Genomic DNA, 16,598 nt, shown 5'->3' on the forward strand with positions numbered 1-16,598 from the left:
ATAGAGTAAAATTGTATTTTCAAAAAACGCATTTGTATTATGTGTGGTTACTGTGTCTGGCATGTTGATGTTCTAAACTAGCTTTTTCCAATACAGCTTCTGACTGTATTGAGTTGAACAAAATACTTGTAATCCTCATGAATGTAACTTTTTATTTGTAAGAAGACATTGTGTGATCTACATGTATAGTTCATCTTAAAGCTGAAACAATACTATCAAAACACCTGGTTCTGGAGTAAAAGAAGTACTGGTGAAACTCTTAAATGTGGAACAGTTCATCATGTTAGGAAATGCTCCATCACATTCTTGACATGAGCGGATTGATACCACAACATTGAGACCGGTGTCAATCTGATCAGTTAACTCTGGGCGAGTAAGCAAATAAGCACATTTCCCAAAATATCATACAGACTTTGACGAAGGCCCTACCCATTTATTTTTGTGCATCAGTGACTATGTATTTCTTAAAAGGTGCCTCTTTAGTACATAATTTATTTTATAGCAGCTACGGCATCCCATCCCACAGCAGTTAACATGCATCATCAATAATATATACAGTGTGTTGACTTTAAAGTGCACATTAAATGATTAACACTTACATAATGAAGTAACGGCAACATCATCGTAGTTTACTTTCAGTTTCACATTTCAAGAAAGCCCTTTTGTAATTACTCCTACAGTATTTAGCATATAGTGAGACAATGACGACCTTTAGTCAACGCAGATTAGAATAGAAACAACTATCGGGTCAAGGATACTATGATACACCTATTCACATGTAATATGGAAGCTTCTGAAGGCCGGCTTTAGGTTTACGTAAAAACGTTTTAGGAAATACACTTTTTTTGCTTTCTTGCTGAGGGTGAGATGGCATCTTCTATTTCTAGTCCACAGTTAAAGACCTTTCTGTGCAGATTAAACTATGGAGATTTATGGTGTTAATTAGTGAGATTTAAGGGCTCTGGTGGGTGCCCCCCCCCCTCCCCCTGTTTCCAGTCAATGTGCTAAACTCAGTTAGCAGGCTGCTGAGAGGTATCGATCTCCTCGTGCAACTCGCGAGACGCAAGCAACCACAAAAAAAGCCTATTTCCCAACCGTTTCCTTGAATGAATTCACATGAAAGACCGTAATCGTGTTTTATATAATGTGCCACCACGTGAAATGTAGCATATCTATCAGTACAGTGTAGTTGAGAAGCTCTCTGGTCCATCTACAAGGTCACCCATGAAATGTCTTGTGCTACGTTCAGTCCAACCAGATCAAGATATTATTTCTCTATCACGCCCCAGGTGTCAGTCTCACGGCTCAGCAGGCGTACGGTGGCGGTTTCTCAAAGGGGCTGTAGGCGGATCCGTAGAGGACGGGAGCGTTGGGTGTCAGCATGTAGCCCCCCGGCTCCTGGGTGGCTCCCTGTGGCTGAGTCTGAGAGGGCTGCTGGCTCTGGTTCTCCTCAGACAGGCAGGAGTTGGAGGCAGTGCCTCCCTCAGGAATCATCTGCGGAGTAGCAGGGGGCTGGTAGTTGCTGTTATGCTGTGGAGGGGAGTGGGAGAGCCAAAGATACCTACATTTATTTATGACATTTTTATGTGAGGCATGGTTTTCATGTAGTTTCATGTGGTTGCAGACAGGTTTTTTTTTAGCAAATGATAGCAATAATCAGCAATACATTGAGGAGAAAATCCTCAGCCAGAGTCCCCATAATATGATTTAAAAACTGTGCCTCTGCTAATTAATGGTTGGCTTGCTTAAAAATCACAGCCTTTGTCCCGGTTCATTTTATAGCATCAACAGGTTCTTGGCCGACCGGCATCACAACAAATCCTCCCATGAAGTGATACCAGACGAAGAATCATAACATGTAACAATAACAAAATGGCCTCGCTAACATGCTGATGTTTAGCAAGTATGTGCATTTGCTTGGTTAAGTGTGTTAGCATGCTAATATCAGCTGATTAGCACTAAACGCAAAAGTACATCTGAGGCTGATGAGAATGTCATTAGTGTTGCATGTATTTGATCTTAAAGTATGGGACAAATTAAACTGACTCGATGATGGCGCAAGATGAAAAGTTACAGGATCCAGAAACCAGTAACAAGTCCTCTTGAGGGGACCATGAATGTTTGGCCTACATTTCATGATATTTTTTTTACGATGGCTTTTGAGATCTTGCACTGAAAACCACACATGTCGACCTCCTGGTGGCGCTAAAGGAAAAGTCACGATCACCAGCTGGGCTTCGTGAATGTCAACATTTCATAGTCATCCATCAAATCATTTTTGTGATGAAGAAACCGGGTTCATCCCCCAGCAGACGAGCAGCAGTATGATTGGCGTGTTTCTCTTTTGGGAATGTGACGCGGCAGCAGTGCAGACGATCACTTCTCTTCTGATCCGGTGCTTTGATGTTGGAGTTAAACGTCTGTGCTAGGAAATGGGATCCAGTGCTGCACATCTGGTTGCCAAACTAATAGTCTGGAATGGAATATTGCCTTTTTCTCACAGTAAGAATAGCACAAATAACATTAACTCTTTTTATTATTCACGCCTGTGCTCTGTGACAACTGTCTTCTATTAGGGTGTGTGTGTGTGTACCTGCATGCTCATTGGATAGTTGGGGTAGGTGGGCAGCGTTTGACCTGAAGGGCAGAAGCCAGCGTAGGTGACCATGTGCTGCGTCGGGTTGTACAGGATGTGGGGGGGCGGCGTCGGGCTGGCAGCCACCGGAGGAGTCGGCTTCTGCTGCAGGAAACGGGAGGAAAGCGCTTTCGGGTAAGATGGGGAAGCATCAAATGAAGCTTGAAGGCAAACGTGAGCGAGCGTGCAGTTACACATGAAACGCATCACATAAGAGGTATGATCAGCACGTAGAATGTATGAGATCGGAGACATTTATTATGTCTTTGAAACATTGACTCATGGGAATATAAGTAATTAGGTATTTCATGTGTGAGCAGTAAGTGTTGGAACATGTAAGTGAGGCAGTGAAACAAACATCCGCACATAAATCAAAATTGTATTTCAGACAAAGCTATAAAGTAACGGATTTCTTTTCTTGCCTACACACTAAAGATGCACTTTAATTTTTTTTCTTTTTTGGGACTTCTGCTCACCATGTCCTTGTACGCTCCGAGCATGGCGGCGGTGATGATGCCCAGGAACAAGCCGAGCACGTTGAGCACCACCGAGGCCCACAGCAGGCGGTGCAGGTGGATCACGTCCCAGCAGCTGCTGACCCCGGTGAACGCGTAGTATTGTGTGTGGAACTCTGTGCTGGAAGATGGAGAGAGCAGGAGTTGGTCCTAATCGCTTTGCATCTGACTGCTGGCCGTACATCACAAATCGTATGTCCAAGAGGCCTCCAAGAGGCCTTCTTCACAGCAGACATTTCACTTGTCATAGCGGGAAAAGCACCGCTCTACTCTGAGAGGCGGGTAATGCTCAAACTAAATGTCTTGCCATTAAAAAAGGGCAAATATATGGCAACCATTTTCCACAGCAAATCACAGTATTTATTCTTGTTTTATACCTTCCAAGGAGGGAAGAAAGAAAGCAAAGAATCCCTCACACTGTCCATTACTTTATGACTTTATTTAGCCACTCATCGGCTAATAACGAGTAACGTAGTTGCACAAATGGGGGGGATTAGAAAGCGCTTCCTCTTTGGTGTGCATTCAAGAGCTCATGGAAAACTCTCAACATCTTGGGTTTGAAAGTTGGCTGTAGAATAGGAACTTCTTTGATGCAAGAAAGTACCAACATCCTAAGAGTGATTTTTTCCAACAGTGGAGCCTGTAGATGCAGCCAGCATTGAACTATCGTTCACTGTGACGGACACTCTTGCACCAGTAAGCTTCAAGTATCTGAGATAACTGCTATAGTTTGACTTGTGCCTGGAAGTAAAAAGTTGGAATGAAATTACTCTGCAGTAATGTAAAGCACATTGAAGTGAATGGGATTAAAGCATGCAGCCAGCTGTATGCTTTGTTTATCCCGAGTAAGGTCCCACACGGACGGCTCAACAAAGGCCAACAGCTGGTGGCTGCTCACCTGGCACAGTTGTACAGGTAGCAGCAGTAGCAGGTGTTGCTCCTCAGCTTCAGCTTGCACGCCTTGTCAAACGAACGGCACGTCACCTGCAGCGCGGGAGGGGAGGCCTGATGAGTTAAAGAGGCTCTGGCAGCTTTTAATCATTTGTGATCAAAGTTTTATTAACCTCAAGAAAACAAATACAATAGCTGGACAAACGGTTTGCATGAAGACAACTGTCTATATCTCAGCATATCTTTTCCACAACTTCCATTTCCTTATAATTCGATGCAAAGGGAACGAGATGCAGTCGTTGTTTTAAATGCAGTAACGTCATTGGACCACTAGATGTCACGACACACTTTGTGGATTTCTTTTAGAATTTAAGCAGAAAAGGGATGCAAGAACATCGAATATGATCCTACAATTAACCTAAAAAGCATTTCAAGCAACATGTACAACATGTAAAAGACAATAACACAAATGTAAAGCGGTGATAGTTATTTTGTCTCTGAATCACCTCAGTATAGTAGCTGTCGTAGGCGTAGCCGGCTCCACTGGCGTAGAAGTCACACATGTCCTCCTGCAAGGGCCTTATGTCCTGGTGTTGGAAAGATTAAGAGAGACAAGAGACTGATGTGTTGAATACACAAACACACAACCTGATATAGTATACACCACAGCTGTAATCTAAATGTTTCTCTTTCTTTTCTCCAGTAAATCTCTATAATTTAAGGGTTTCAATATCGATGCACTTTTTGCATGAACCCTGGTTGGTGTTGTTCTGCCCATCCTGTTCCTGTGTCACTGCAGCAGTGAAGCTTTACAACGTGCGGCAGCTCAAACCCGTCCACCGCACTGAACTACGAACGCGACAGCAATAAACCTCCCCGGGCTCTATATATTGTGAAAGGTAATTTAATAATCCTCATTGTCCAAAGCTTGAAGGTGCAATAAATATGATTGTTACTGTCCCGTGAGCACAAAATAAATGTATCTGCAGAGGGTTTGATAGCTCTGTTGATCAATATCAGTGACTCGTGCCATCTTTTTAAACTCTCTGGTTCATACTCATTAAGATACTCATTAAAATTCATGAGGCTGATGTGACAAACTGAGGCGTTCGTGTCCGCGTCTCCAGAACGTCTCAGATATCCAGTAAGGGAGCAGCCGTGACCTTATTTGACCTCGCTGCATTTTCTGTTCATTTCATTTCAGTAATTAATTTTTTTTTTACAAATTAAATTTTCACATGTAGTCATTTAGTCTGGGAGTTGTTTAAAATCTAGAGAGTTTGTAATGGTCTTCTGACTGATGCCATAAAGGGGACAAATTATGTTTCTTTTTCTTTTTACCTGAAATGTTCTATTTGTTTTTGTTTGCTCTTTGTCTTTCTATTTAGTTTAGTTTGTCTATGCCTTATGTAAAGCGTCTTTGTGTGTTTTGAAAAGCGCTATATAAATTTGATTTATTATTATTATTATTAAACCAACTAAAGTTTAATGAGGCTTCTTCCTGTGAAACAGGATGAAATAACAGGGAGATAAAAATCTTTGTGGAATTTCTTTTCATTTGCTAATTTTTCTTCTTTTTTTTGAAAAAGTGTATGTATCTTCGGTTGGTGCATATTTTGTGTTTTTATGTAGTGTGTATTTGCTTGCATCGTAACAAGAGTGTTCACACAAGTTGTTAAACTTTTTAATGTAATCAGCCCCTGCGCTCTGCAGGTCGGGCCCTGAGATCAGGTGGTCTGGTTCCTCATCTCAGTGATGTATCTGTGCCAGTCTGAAGATGCGTGTCTGTAGGCCTTAGCATGTGTAATTGAATTGGTGTGTGTTTGAGAGTTTGTTCAAACGAAAAACAGGTGAATTAGTTAGTATTTCTTTCTTCTCAGTGCAAGCATGTAAATAGATGTTATACTTACGATGAACTCTGAAGCGATGATCCCGTCCACAATGGCACAGAAGAAAGAGGCGATGACTCCGATGCTGATGAATATGATCGCTGCCACCAGCTTAAAGACATCAAGACGGCAAAGTCATTTTCCTGACTATCTAATAACTTATCAATATGCCAGAATCTGTAAATATAAAGGCAACGTATACATTCTTGTAAGCTTTTACACACGTATGTGCGTGTGACGTGTGTGGCCTGATTGGTCGCTAGCAGCGTCCGTCCTGCAGGACGATAAAGGAAATGTACGGCTTCTTGCTCTGCCAACGCAGATGTGCTTTGTGGGTAAATTTATGGGCAGGACATAGGGACGGCCTTTTGTACTAGCAAGGTCAATCTAATTCTCTCAATCTGACACACACACACACACATACACACACACAATGTCGCTTATCTCACACAATTCTGCAAACTGAGCCCAATAATCTGAAAACTGATCAAGAACCTTAAATCTGGGACACACACCATTTAGCTTTTAATGTACTTTTTTTTTTGTAAGTACTTTTCTGTCATATTCCCCCCCCCCCTCTACCCCCCACACACACCAGCAGACCCAGCTGGCTGATCACAGATGTCTGATCTTGAACTTTATCACTGAGCATCGCTTACTGTCCGTTCAATCGCTCCTCCAGGACCGAACTGCTGTATTGAAGCAGATTAAAAACACACTTTTAAAAATGGATCTAATGGGAGATGCGGTAAAAAGCAGTTTGTCCCCAAAAGCAATAAAAAGTAAGATGGTAAAGTCGTTTATATAGTCGTGAAATAATCAATTTAGCTAACGATGCTACATGGACATAATTGACTTATTTGAGGAGACTTTTTTTCTCCTTTTCTTGATTTCTGATGCCATTTAAGATCTTCAGTTTTTCTTGACAGACTTTAATATAATGTATTTAATCCATGAAGTCCTTTCCTGGTTAAATTATGCTGATGAAGTTGAAGAAGCACAAGTAAGTAATTCTTATTATTGTTTACTTTCCTTGGTCCCAAAGTCCCACGAACAACAAGACCGTTTTCCGGTAGATTTTTTGTTTGTATTCTTGTATTTTTTTTAATTTTTTTTTTTGTCAATTGAAACTACCAACCCTAAAATAATAATAAAGTTGCTCCCAAGAAAGGATGAGAATTAATATTTGAAGTCAACAGCCTTTTTCACTTGGCTTACTGTGACGGTAAGAAAATCAAATGTGAATAAAATAGTTAATGATGGTTATTTCTAATTTCTAATAAATATTAATTTTCTGAGAGATGAGGCTGTGATGCGAGCAGGATGAATCGTTAGATGCGCTGCACACCTGCTCAGGTGTGTTCACTCCATGCGGCTGATTGAGGTTCAGGTTGACGTTTGCTGGAGCTGTTCTGGAAATGTGAGATTAAGTGAGATTTCCAATTAACATCAACCACAGGCTGCACTTAAGGCTGAGAAACCTTCAGTAAACGGATATGAGAACAAGGGACATTTAAAATGAATAGCCCTGAATAAAGTGAAATAATAGCCGGGCTGAGAAAATACGCTTCCTTTCTGGCGGGTTTTATCTGCCTCTGGCCCAGACTCTCCACTTCATTAGCGGTTTAAATGACTCTGCTTTTATGGGCTGCAAGTGGGAGATGAGGCCAGTAGCAGAGACAATAGAGCCTGACAACGGCATTACTTCACATTACCTTAGCACCAGCTGCCAGCACATAAAACACCTCGACACACACTCGGTTGCCAAAACCCAGAATCTCCCCCGATACAACTGAAATCAAATGCTGTAAAAGATGAAAGACTCACAGACACACTGGAGATGGTTTTCTGCTCTCAGGAGTCGAGTCAGTGAGGAAGTATTAAAAGGACCAGTGGTGGAAAGAAACAAAGTATAATTACTCAAGCGCTGTACTTTCTCAATTATTTCCATTTCATGCTACTTTATACTTTTACTCACTTGCATTTCAGGGAGAACTAATTGACTTTTTATTGCACTGCATTTATAGTGATAGCTACGTTTACAAGTTTTAACATCTTACTTACATGAGTACATTTTGCCTATATTACTTCTGTACTTTTACATCAGTAGGATTTCTAAATGAGGCACTTTTTCTTGTACTGGTAGACTTTTGAAGACTTTTTATATATCGGGTTGCTGGTACCATTTCTTAAGTCTGCAATTAAGGGGAGCGGAAACAAGTAGTGATATGTCATCACTTTTGAAGTTGATTTGGCAACACTTGTTAGCAAACGGTTGCTTAGTTACATATCCAGCAGGCGTGGAGGCAACATTATCATTCATGTGGAGACCTAATGACCGTGAGACCAAGACTTACTCTTCTTTTAGCTCTGTTTTCTCATCTAGCCCTTTAGTTTCTAAATGCTCCACGATGTTCACCAGCTAGTTGTTAACTGTGTCTGTCGTTTGGCGATGAGCAGGTCGTGTTCAGTGGGCTTTTAGAGCTTTTTCATTGAAAACAGCTGCTTTCTGATGCTTAAAATGAAGTGAGAGGGAACCAAAACAAAACGTTGTCGACTGGACAGCTAAACGAGGAGCTGAGCCTCGTTATGAAGCTCCATAAAATTGATAAGAGCTTCAGATTCAGGTGATAATTCTGCGTTGGTTCATCATGAAAAAATATTTGATACATTATTATTAAAATATCCAGTATAGCCACTAAAGAACAAAGAGACACGCCGGATGAAAGCTTTAGAGGAGAATAGATCAGTGGCAAAGGGATAAAGACACAAGGGGGAATTTTATGGCTTCAGTAAAGATACCCATCATGTTATGTAACTAAAGTCGCTGACCGCTGCAAGGTCTTTTCCCCCTGCTCAGTGGTCCAGTGACCAATCACGACCACAGCTGGACACGCCGGTAATAAGAAACTTGTTGGGTAAAATACGGCCCTTTTAAAAAGGCTCCCCGCTCGGCTCTCCAAGGTGACCAAAAGGACGACGGTCCGTGAGATACGGGCGGTAACTACAGAACAAAGAACATGAGCTACATGAAGCATTTAGTCATAAAGAAATCCTTCAGTGTATCAGGGCAGTGAAGCCTGTTTTAGGGGCAGCAGGGTGAGCGCAGATAGGAGTCCACAGACAGGATGTCATGCTCCACCATCCTTTTTAAACATTTTGGAGCACAAGATAAGACGAAAAGAAAAAAAAGTATTGATATTCAAGTCATTAAGATTTTGAAAAGCTTCCTCCAAGAGTCAGTGAGCACAAATGTGATCATGAAAAGGGCTGGTCTCTTGTTTTTTATTCTATGGACCTTATTATGTGTAAGCTGTTGATATTTACGTTCTCTCACACAGAAGAAAATACAATCTGTCTGTTTATGACCAAAACATTGTCTCAATTTGAAACACATACTACAATTTTTTGTGCCACATTTTTTAAGCCAAGCAAAACCACAAACTAAACCTTTATCCAAAATAAATCTGACTCAAATCTTATCAGGAGTGATATCATAGCCATTTTGTAGATATTTGGTAATTATACTTATTTGTAGTAGATGCCTTCCATTTTTATAGGACCACAGTAGATGTGAATCCCTGAGCTGAATTTATCTGGTAATATTCACACATTTACTTAATAAAATCCAGTGCAAACCCTCTCCAGCATTGATTAATGTGTGTTAACGTGCATTTAATCAGCGGCTCAATGACTTACAATCAAGTCATTTATGCACTCTGGTACAATCATGAAGAACAAAAAGGCCACAATCATAGCAATATGCTGCTATGTGTGTTTGTACATAAATCATACATGTACTTTGGAACATGTATTGTACACAAAACATGTCCTCAGGTAGACTGATCTGTATGTATTTGTAATCATGGCCACAAATAGACACAACATATAATAAAGTCAACAAAATGTTGATTCAATATTCTAGATGATCTACTTCTATTTGCTTGTTTTTTATGGTGTATTGCTATTTATTTTTTTCATGTGTTCATGTTTCTATTTTTGTCGTGCATTTGTTTATCATTGTATATTTATCACCATGCAAAGCACTCCAGTACATTACAATACATTTGAATTGCTCAATTGAAGCAGTCCACTCAACCCGGAAACGTGTCTGTTTGGCAACAGAAGATCAACTTGTTTCTGCCTGCGAACAGTTCAAACTAGAAAATTACTTTTTTTGGGGAAGTAGTTACCATACAACTGGATGAATGGGACTTGTATTATACTGCACAGGTTGTACATTTGTGTTTTCATATAGTTTTGCTGTTGTTAAACTATTACTATTACTACCGCTATTTACATTACGTTACAGTTAATCAGTTTTCTCCATTTTTTAAAAAAGATTAGCTGTGGAGAGAAGGATAAACAAACACAAACACACACACACACACACACACACACACACAGACCGAGCTAAGGATCTCCCCGCACTTTCGCCTGGCTGAGATAGCGACATCATGGCCTCCATCTGCTGCTTTGTGAGGTCAGAGGAGCAGAGAGAGGCCTGTGAGATCCAGGAAGTAAGGGAAGAGATCTCAGATGTCCGGCATTGTCGGCACATTGGTTACAGTAGTTGTTCTTTAATGAGCAACCTCGCTCTGCCAGCCGGCTCTCGTGTTACAGTGCTGAGCTTCAGACACAGGATGGGAAGAAGACACCTGTGTGAGAGGAACATTGTGCCACATGTGCCTCATAAGAGACACCGTAGACCGGCGCTAGTGTGGCAGCGATCTCATCATTAAAGTTTAAAGCACAGACCTGGGAGCCATGCCGGAGAGGCAGACCGATGCAGCAGGTAGTAAAGGTCTTTTGTCGATGTCTTTCCCTCTCACACAAAACACACACACACAAGAAGTGAAACAATGCAAGGACTCAAATGGAGTGAGAGCCCACAGAAAGTGTTATTTAGTAGTCTTTATCTTTGTTGAATTAAGCGCTTTAGTTTGAGCTGGATGTATTATCACACACACACACACACACTCTCATGTGAACAGCTCTTTGAAGGGTATCTGTGCAGACCAGATTAGATAAGGTACATTCTAGCGTAACGCAAGACAGCGACACCCTGGACGCCACATTAAATATTCACAAACACACACTGATATACCAGTCATCTCATATCATCATTCTGAGCTGTGCCTGAATGTTTTTCATTGGACATTTTGAGGTTTTAGCACTTAAGCAGTTAAAATCAGTGGTAACTTTGTCAACAAAAATGTTTCCAATAAGTATTTGTTGACGTCCTTTTTTCCCCCACAACTTAAATGATGCCTTTGGTTGGTAAAGACAAGTCAAAATAGCCAACGTCAATTTAGATTTTTTTTTCCTGACCGATAGCCAACCCTTGTTAACCGATCACTAGTCATTTACAGACAAGATTAAAATGTACTATTTAGAATGGATGAATGTCTGTGACCCATTAAAATGAACCAACATGATCTGCTTAATAACAATTGCAGGCTATATGAAGAATGACATCATCATGAACACTGAATATTTTTGTTTCCTTTCGGCTGGGCCCACAGCATCAGCGGTCACCATGACTTCAGACTGTATCTCTTACTCGCCATCATTGTCAGACCTGTTTGGTTTCTGAAGTATTGTATCAAATAGAGGTTAAGCTCCGCCCCATTCATGGACCACCATGAGTTGCCATTTCATAAAAAAACATTTACGGGAGCCAACGGGCAAGAGTGATTTTAGTTTATCCCGTTTAAATTGTACCAATAATTACACATGGTGTTTGTCAATTTAAATAAAAGGAGGTCCAAACAACACAGGACTTTAAACCAGGAGACCGGTGTTTGTGTCCTAAAGTGTTGAGTTGTTGTAAAGTTACATTCATGATAGTTTACATACTTATTTGAAGTCCAACCGTGATGTTTTACTTAAACCTAAGTGGTTTTGTTGCTTAAAAATAATGTTTGTTGTTGTTGCAATAAGTCTGTTATGATGTGAAACAATTGGCCTGTGGTGAATCAGTAACACAGTCTAGATGACTAAACACATCCAAGGTATGGTTACTTCTCATTTAATTTTTTACAGCCAGGAGAAATATCCTTCAGCAAAATCCATAACAGTATCATGAATCTGTCTGAGAAAACTGACTAAAACTGGACTGAAATTAACACTTAGTTACACTGATTTAATGTTGACTAAAACAACGAAAACATTACTCAACTGAGACTTAAAACCATTTTCAGACTAAGACCAAAACTAAACGTATGAACTCTGGTTCCAATAAACTGACACTTTGGGGATGTTTTATAATCAAATAGTATTTCAAGTTGAACATATTTAAGTTGAACTGAGAAAGCTTCGCTCCTGTTATTGTTGCTCCACGGCACACGATGCTAACGCTGACGTCCACAATAATAATGTGGCAGATTTACAACTCAAAATACTTTCCGATAGAAAGCAGACTCTCATTTCTAGACGGTAGATTCTTATCAGCTGAAGCAACAACTCTCACGAGTAGGATTGAGCAACTGTAGCTCGATCGCTAATTAAGCTAACAAGAAATAACTAAGAAATGTTTCCAGCTGGCTCGTTTTAAAACAAGAATCCAGTGAAAGGAGTCTTGAATTAGGCTACTTGGTGGCTACAGACATGATATCATAACACTGAGGCTAAAGTCTGAAATAATTGTGAGTATGATGAGAACAAATGTGACCCTCGTTACATTCAAACACTTCTCAATTTACGGACAAGCTAACGTTTATATTTATGCTTTATTGGTTGTTTTTTTAAACAGCTGTGAATTCAACTTGGATTTGGTGGTATTTGATTTGTATGAGCAACAGTAGCCTTCCAAGCAACAGTCTTCTGGCAATTATTTGGCAATATTTAGGCTCACAATGTCACGTAAATTGTAACACTGATTCTAAAACAATTTATTTAAAAAAAAAAAAAACATCTAGCTATTTAGGCTCAGATGTCAAATATGGTCTAAAACTACCGTGAAGTCTGGAATTCTTTAATGGAAAATATGTAGGAACCATAGAGAACCTTTAAAATCCAGGTTTTGTCTGTTGTGTCCTGAACGTTTCACTCACCCTTTTATTTCTTCCTTGTAACTCTTTTTTTGTTCTTTTTCACCATATTTTAAGTAATGTCTCGTATATAATGAATGCTAATGGGAAATAGACTGTTAAGTCTTAATTATGAAATGACAAATACAATATTCTAAAATAGGAATAAATGACATATGAGTCATCAAGAAACCTAATTATGTAATAACACTGTATTCTCATCAACTTCCAAGCTTCAACCTTTTGGCAAAATTAGATAATAATTGGGACAAATCACCAGTTGGAAAACAAGGACTCGCAATCTGCTAAAGCTTCTGTGTCACAGGTGTCCTCTTCGGTCCTCGCTGGGTTTCATGTGCTGTGAATGTGATACCGACTGAAACGTTCGGGAACAGTTTCAACTTCTGACGTTCTCCGGCTCTTGAGCACTTGCATTTGCCTCTGGACCGTTGTCACAAATGATTAGAGATCAATTCATGGCGCTTTTGTTGTGCTGTATTTCTTTTAGAGCAGTCTCAAAGTCTCGAAGTGGAGTTTCTAATTGTGTTCTTTTACTTTGCTCACAAAGTTAGAAATGTGAGAATTGTAATAGAGTCAATAATCTTTTCAGACGGGTCGTCAGTCTACCTGTGAGTGTTGTACAGAGAGGCCTTTGATGATGTTATACTTGTGTCCCTTTCTGCAATAGTGCAGCGCTGTCAGTAGCTGACCGATACTAATGCAATTCCCCCTCTTGTCATAGAAATCTACAGCCAATCACATTCACTTCCCTGGACAACAAACCCGTCACGTCCTCTGACCCGGGCACAAGGACCAAGAAGACATTACGGCCGCCATCCAGTAATCGGATTTGCTTCCTGCTCATAATAGAGCAATTTCCAGTAAAACAGTTTAGTGAATTTGCAAAGTTGGTAATATAATCTTCTAATTTACTGGGTATATATATATATATATGTCCCATATTCCAGGAACAATGCCTCATTTTTAGATAATACATATTTTGAAGCTTGAAAAGCTGACAAAAGTCACCTTGAGAAAGAAATAATAAAAGGCGACACACAACTCGAGCTGTTGTTGTAAACAAAACATAAAACCGTCAACAATCACATTGAAAGCTTTTGCCAAATCATTTAACAACTGCACACTCCTTTTTGGGTCACTGCAGCAGAACAAGTTCTTAACACATATTTTCACCTTTAAAACCTCGATACGGTGTACTTGTTAGCACATCCAGTTACAAAGCAACATTAGCATTAATTTGAAGATTGGAAGTCCAATATTCACTCTCCTTAGAGATCTATTTGTGTGTCTGCCAATCTGTATTTAGCTGCTTAATACTCCACTTAGCTACCAGCTGTCATCGTCAAAGTTTATTGAAATGTATAAAGCTGCTAAATAATTAAATACCAAACATGCATGCAACAATAAGACTTTTCTTGAAGTTCAAAGTACACATGTTATATAGTTGAGGAGTCTAAATAAAGACCATAAAGGTGTTACATGGGATGGAATAATTGTAAACATCATTATAATGTGATTTTAAATGGGTTGACATGAGAGTCAGACTCACCATGGCTCTGCGGTTTTCCACCAGGTGGATACCAACAATACCCAGAAAAGCTCCAAAACTCAGCTGAAACAGATCACAGTGGAAGACATAATTAGAGAAAACACACACCATCTGATAACATGTTGTGATTGGCAGGTCAGTGCCACTTGTACCAGTGTGAGGACAAATGCATTTAAGGATTGAGAATGAGGAGGCGTCCGCCACTCACGGTGATGCCGGCGTAATATCCAGCGACGGGCACGTTGTCTGTGCGAGTGGCCGAGATCAGACCCACAGCCAGCACCACCAGAGCCAGAGCCAGCAGGGACACCGTCACCCACAGAGCCGCTTTCCTCCGACGCAGGTAGTGAGCTGAGGATGGACGACAGGAGGACCTCTTTATCCCAAACCCCAACCTCCTTTTATCTTTAGAATAAGCATGGACTCAAATCATTTCACAATGCTCTTATTTAACTTCTCCTGTTATTCTTTTGAGCAGTGGTGGAAGAATCCAGATCATTTACTTACATATACCAGTACAACAATGTAAAGCAGGTCAAAGCCCTGCACTCATATTCTCACTCAAGTAATTATCAACATGTAGATCCACAAGTGTAAGTGTGTGCTATGGTGGAGCTGCATGTTTTATAAACTATTTATTTTCGTTTCTTTCACAGCCACAGTGTTTGTTTTAAATCACCCATCAATAAGGGTTTCTGTGCATGAACTGTGTTAATTATTGTAGATTTTTTAAATCTCAATCAGCAAAGTATAACCCGTGGAGGAAGAAGTACTCTGATACTTCATTTAGGTAAAAAGTAGAAATACACCTTAAAGCAAAGTAAATACTCTCCACCTCTGCAAGTATTTCTAAAATGAATTAGACATTAAATTAGCTCTGTGTTTCCTGCCACGTTCCCTATTCATTGAATTAAAGCACACTATGGTGAGAAACCATGTTTAGAACAATGTCCTAATGATTCTAAAGATGCTGCTGTAACCTGTCGTGTGTCGCCTACCTGCTGGATCCACTACTTCTGCCACTGTTGGCTGACTTTCAGGCTGCTGCATGTTTGCCTCAGTACGATGAATTATCTTTAGAAATTCAAAAAAAGTGACGTTTTTGTTGTTGTTGTTGTCGTTGTCCCTGTAGATTCAAAACACAGTCACCATCCTCCACAGGCAACACGCAAGCTGCTTATTCCTCTTGTAGTTGGAACAGCTTATGATCAAAAAGAATGCGGCTTCATGCAGATCTTTAAAGCTGATTCTGAGCGCAGACGAGTTCAACTTTTCTTGAAGCCTGAGAGGGAAAGAGAGAGAGATAAAGAGAGAGGGAGAGAGAGGGAAAGAGAGAGAGAGAGAGAGAGAGAGAGAGAGAGGCAAAGAAAGAGAGAGAGACCAATCATCTCCCTGCATTTACCTCAGTGATCAATTATTAAATCATCTCTCTTATGTAAGTTTAATTCAGCTTTAATACAGGACTCATGCTAAAATACTCACGGTATATGTGGCTAAACTCTATATCTTATAAAGATAAGAGTTTTAAAATGTATTTTCTTAATATAATAAAGTGAGTTTCTTGGTGTTTAAGGCGGTAACATCTGACTGGTCATGATGCTGCAGCGTTGATGTGAGTTTACAGCGCCCTCCATCGGTCAACATTTGAAAAACAAGTCTTGTGGCCATTTATACTATTCGGTGTGTTTTTAAAAATAAAACAGCAATATAAGTAATATAATATATATCTAGATGCTTGCTATTGAAACCCTTAGCTTATTCAATTTACAAAACAGGTGAGTGCTCTGGTGTAACTAGTGATGTATATATTATCACATCTGTGGTGATCATTCAGATCGGCAAAATAATTTATGTAGTGTATAAACTGTGGAGCTTAAAATACTCAATTACGTGATCTACAGAAACTATCGGCAATTATTTAGCTAATTTATTAATCATTTATGTCATTGTTACAAATAGAAATGCAAAACGTTCCCAGTTTCAGCCTCTTTTGTAATTGTAATTATTCCCTGTTTTTCTTTGTCTTGTGTGATGATAACATTTATATATTTGGGTTTAGGAAAGCTG

At 39.9% G+C, this 16,598-nt stretch overlaps 1 protein-coding gene across 2 annotated transcripts; it reads right to left on the bottom strand.

The window, feature by feature from the left end:
• Positions 1–92: 92 nt before the first annotated feature.
• Positions 93–15,806, bottom strand: LOC117751485 (transmembrane protein 255B). 2 transcript variants are annotated; one of them, XM_034563381.1, is made up of 9 exons: positions 15,530–15,806; positions 14,740–14,882; positions 14,532–14,594; positions 5,952–6,041; positions 4,548–4,628; positions 4,049–4,134; positions 3,112–3,271; positions 2,594–2,740; positions 93–1,530 (listed from the first exon to the last, which is right to left on the bottom strand). In XM_034563381.1, the coding sequence occupies exons 1-9, from the start codon at positions 15,579–15,581 to the stop codon at positions 1,306–1,308; spliced, it is 1,047 nt and encodes a 348-aa protein (XP_034419272.1). In that variant the 5' UTR covers positions 15,582–15,806; the 3' UTR covers positions 93–1,305. The 2 variants fall into 2 exon arrangements, with proteins under 2 accessions (XP_034419272.1, XP_034419281.1); XM_034563390.1 differs by lacking the exon at positions 93–1,530 and adding an exon at positions 1,923–2,473.
• Positions 15,807–16,598: the final 792 nt, after the last annotated feature.

Source organism: Cyclopterus lumpus, chromosome 3, assembly GCF_009769545.1.
Source record: "Cyclopterus lumpus isolate fCycLum1 chromosome 3, fCycLum1.pri, whole genome shotgun sequence".
In the NCBI taxonomy this organism is placed as follows: domain Eukaryota; kingdom Metazoa; phylum Chordata; class Actinopteri; order Perciformes; family Cyclopteridae; genus Cyclopterus; species Cyclopterus lumpus.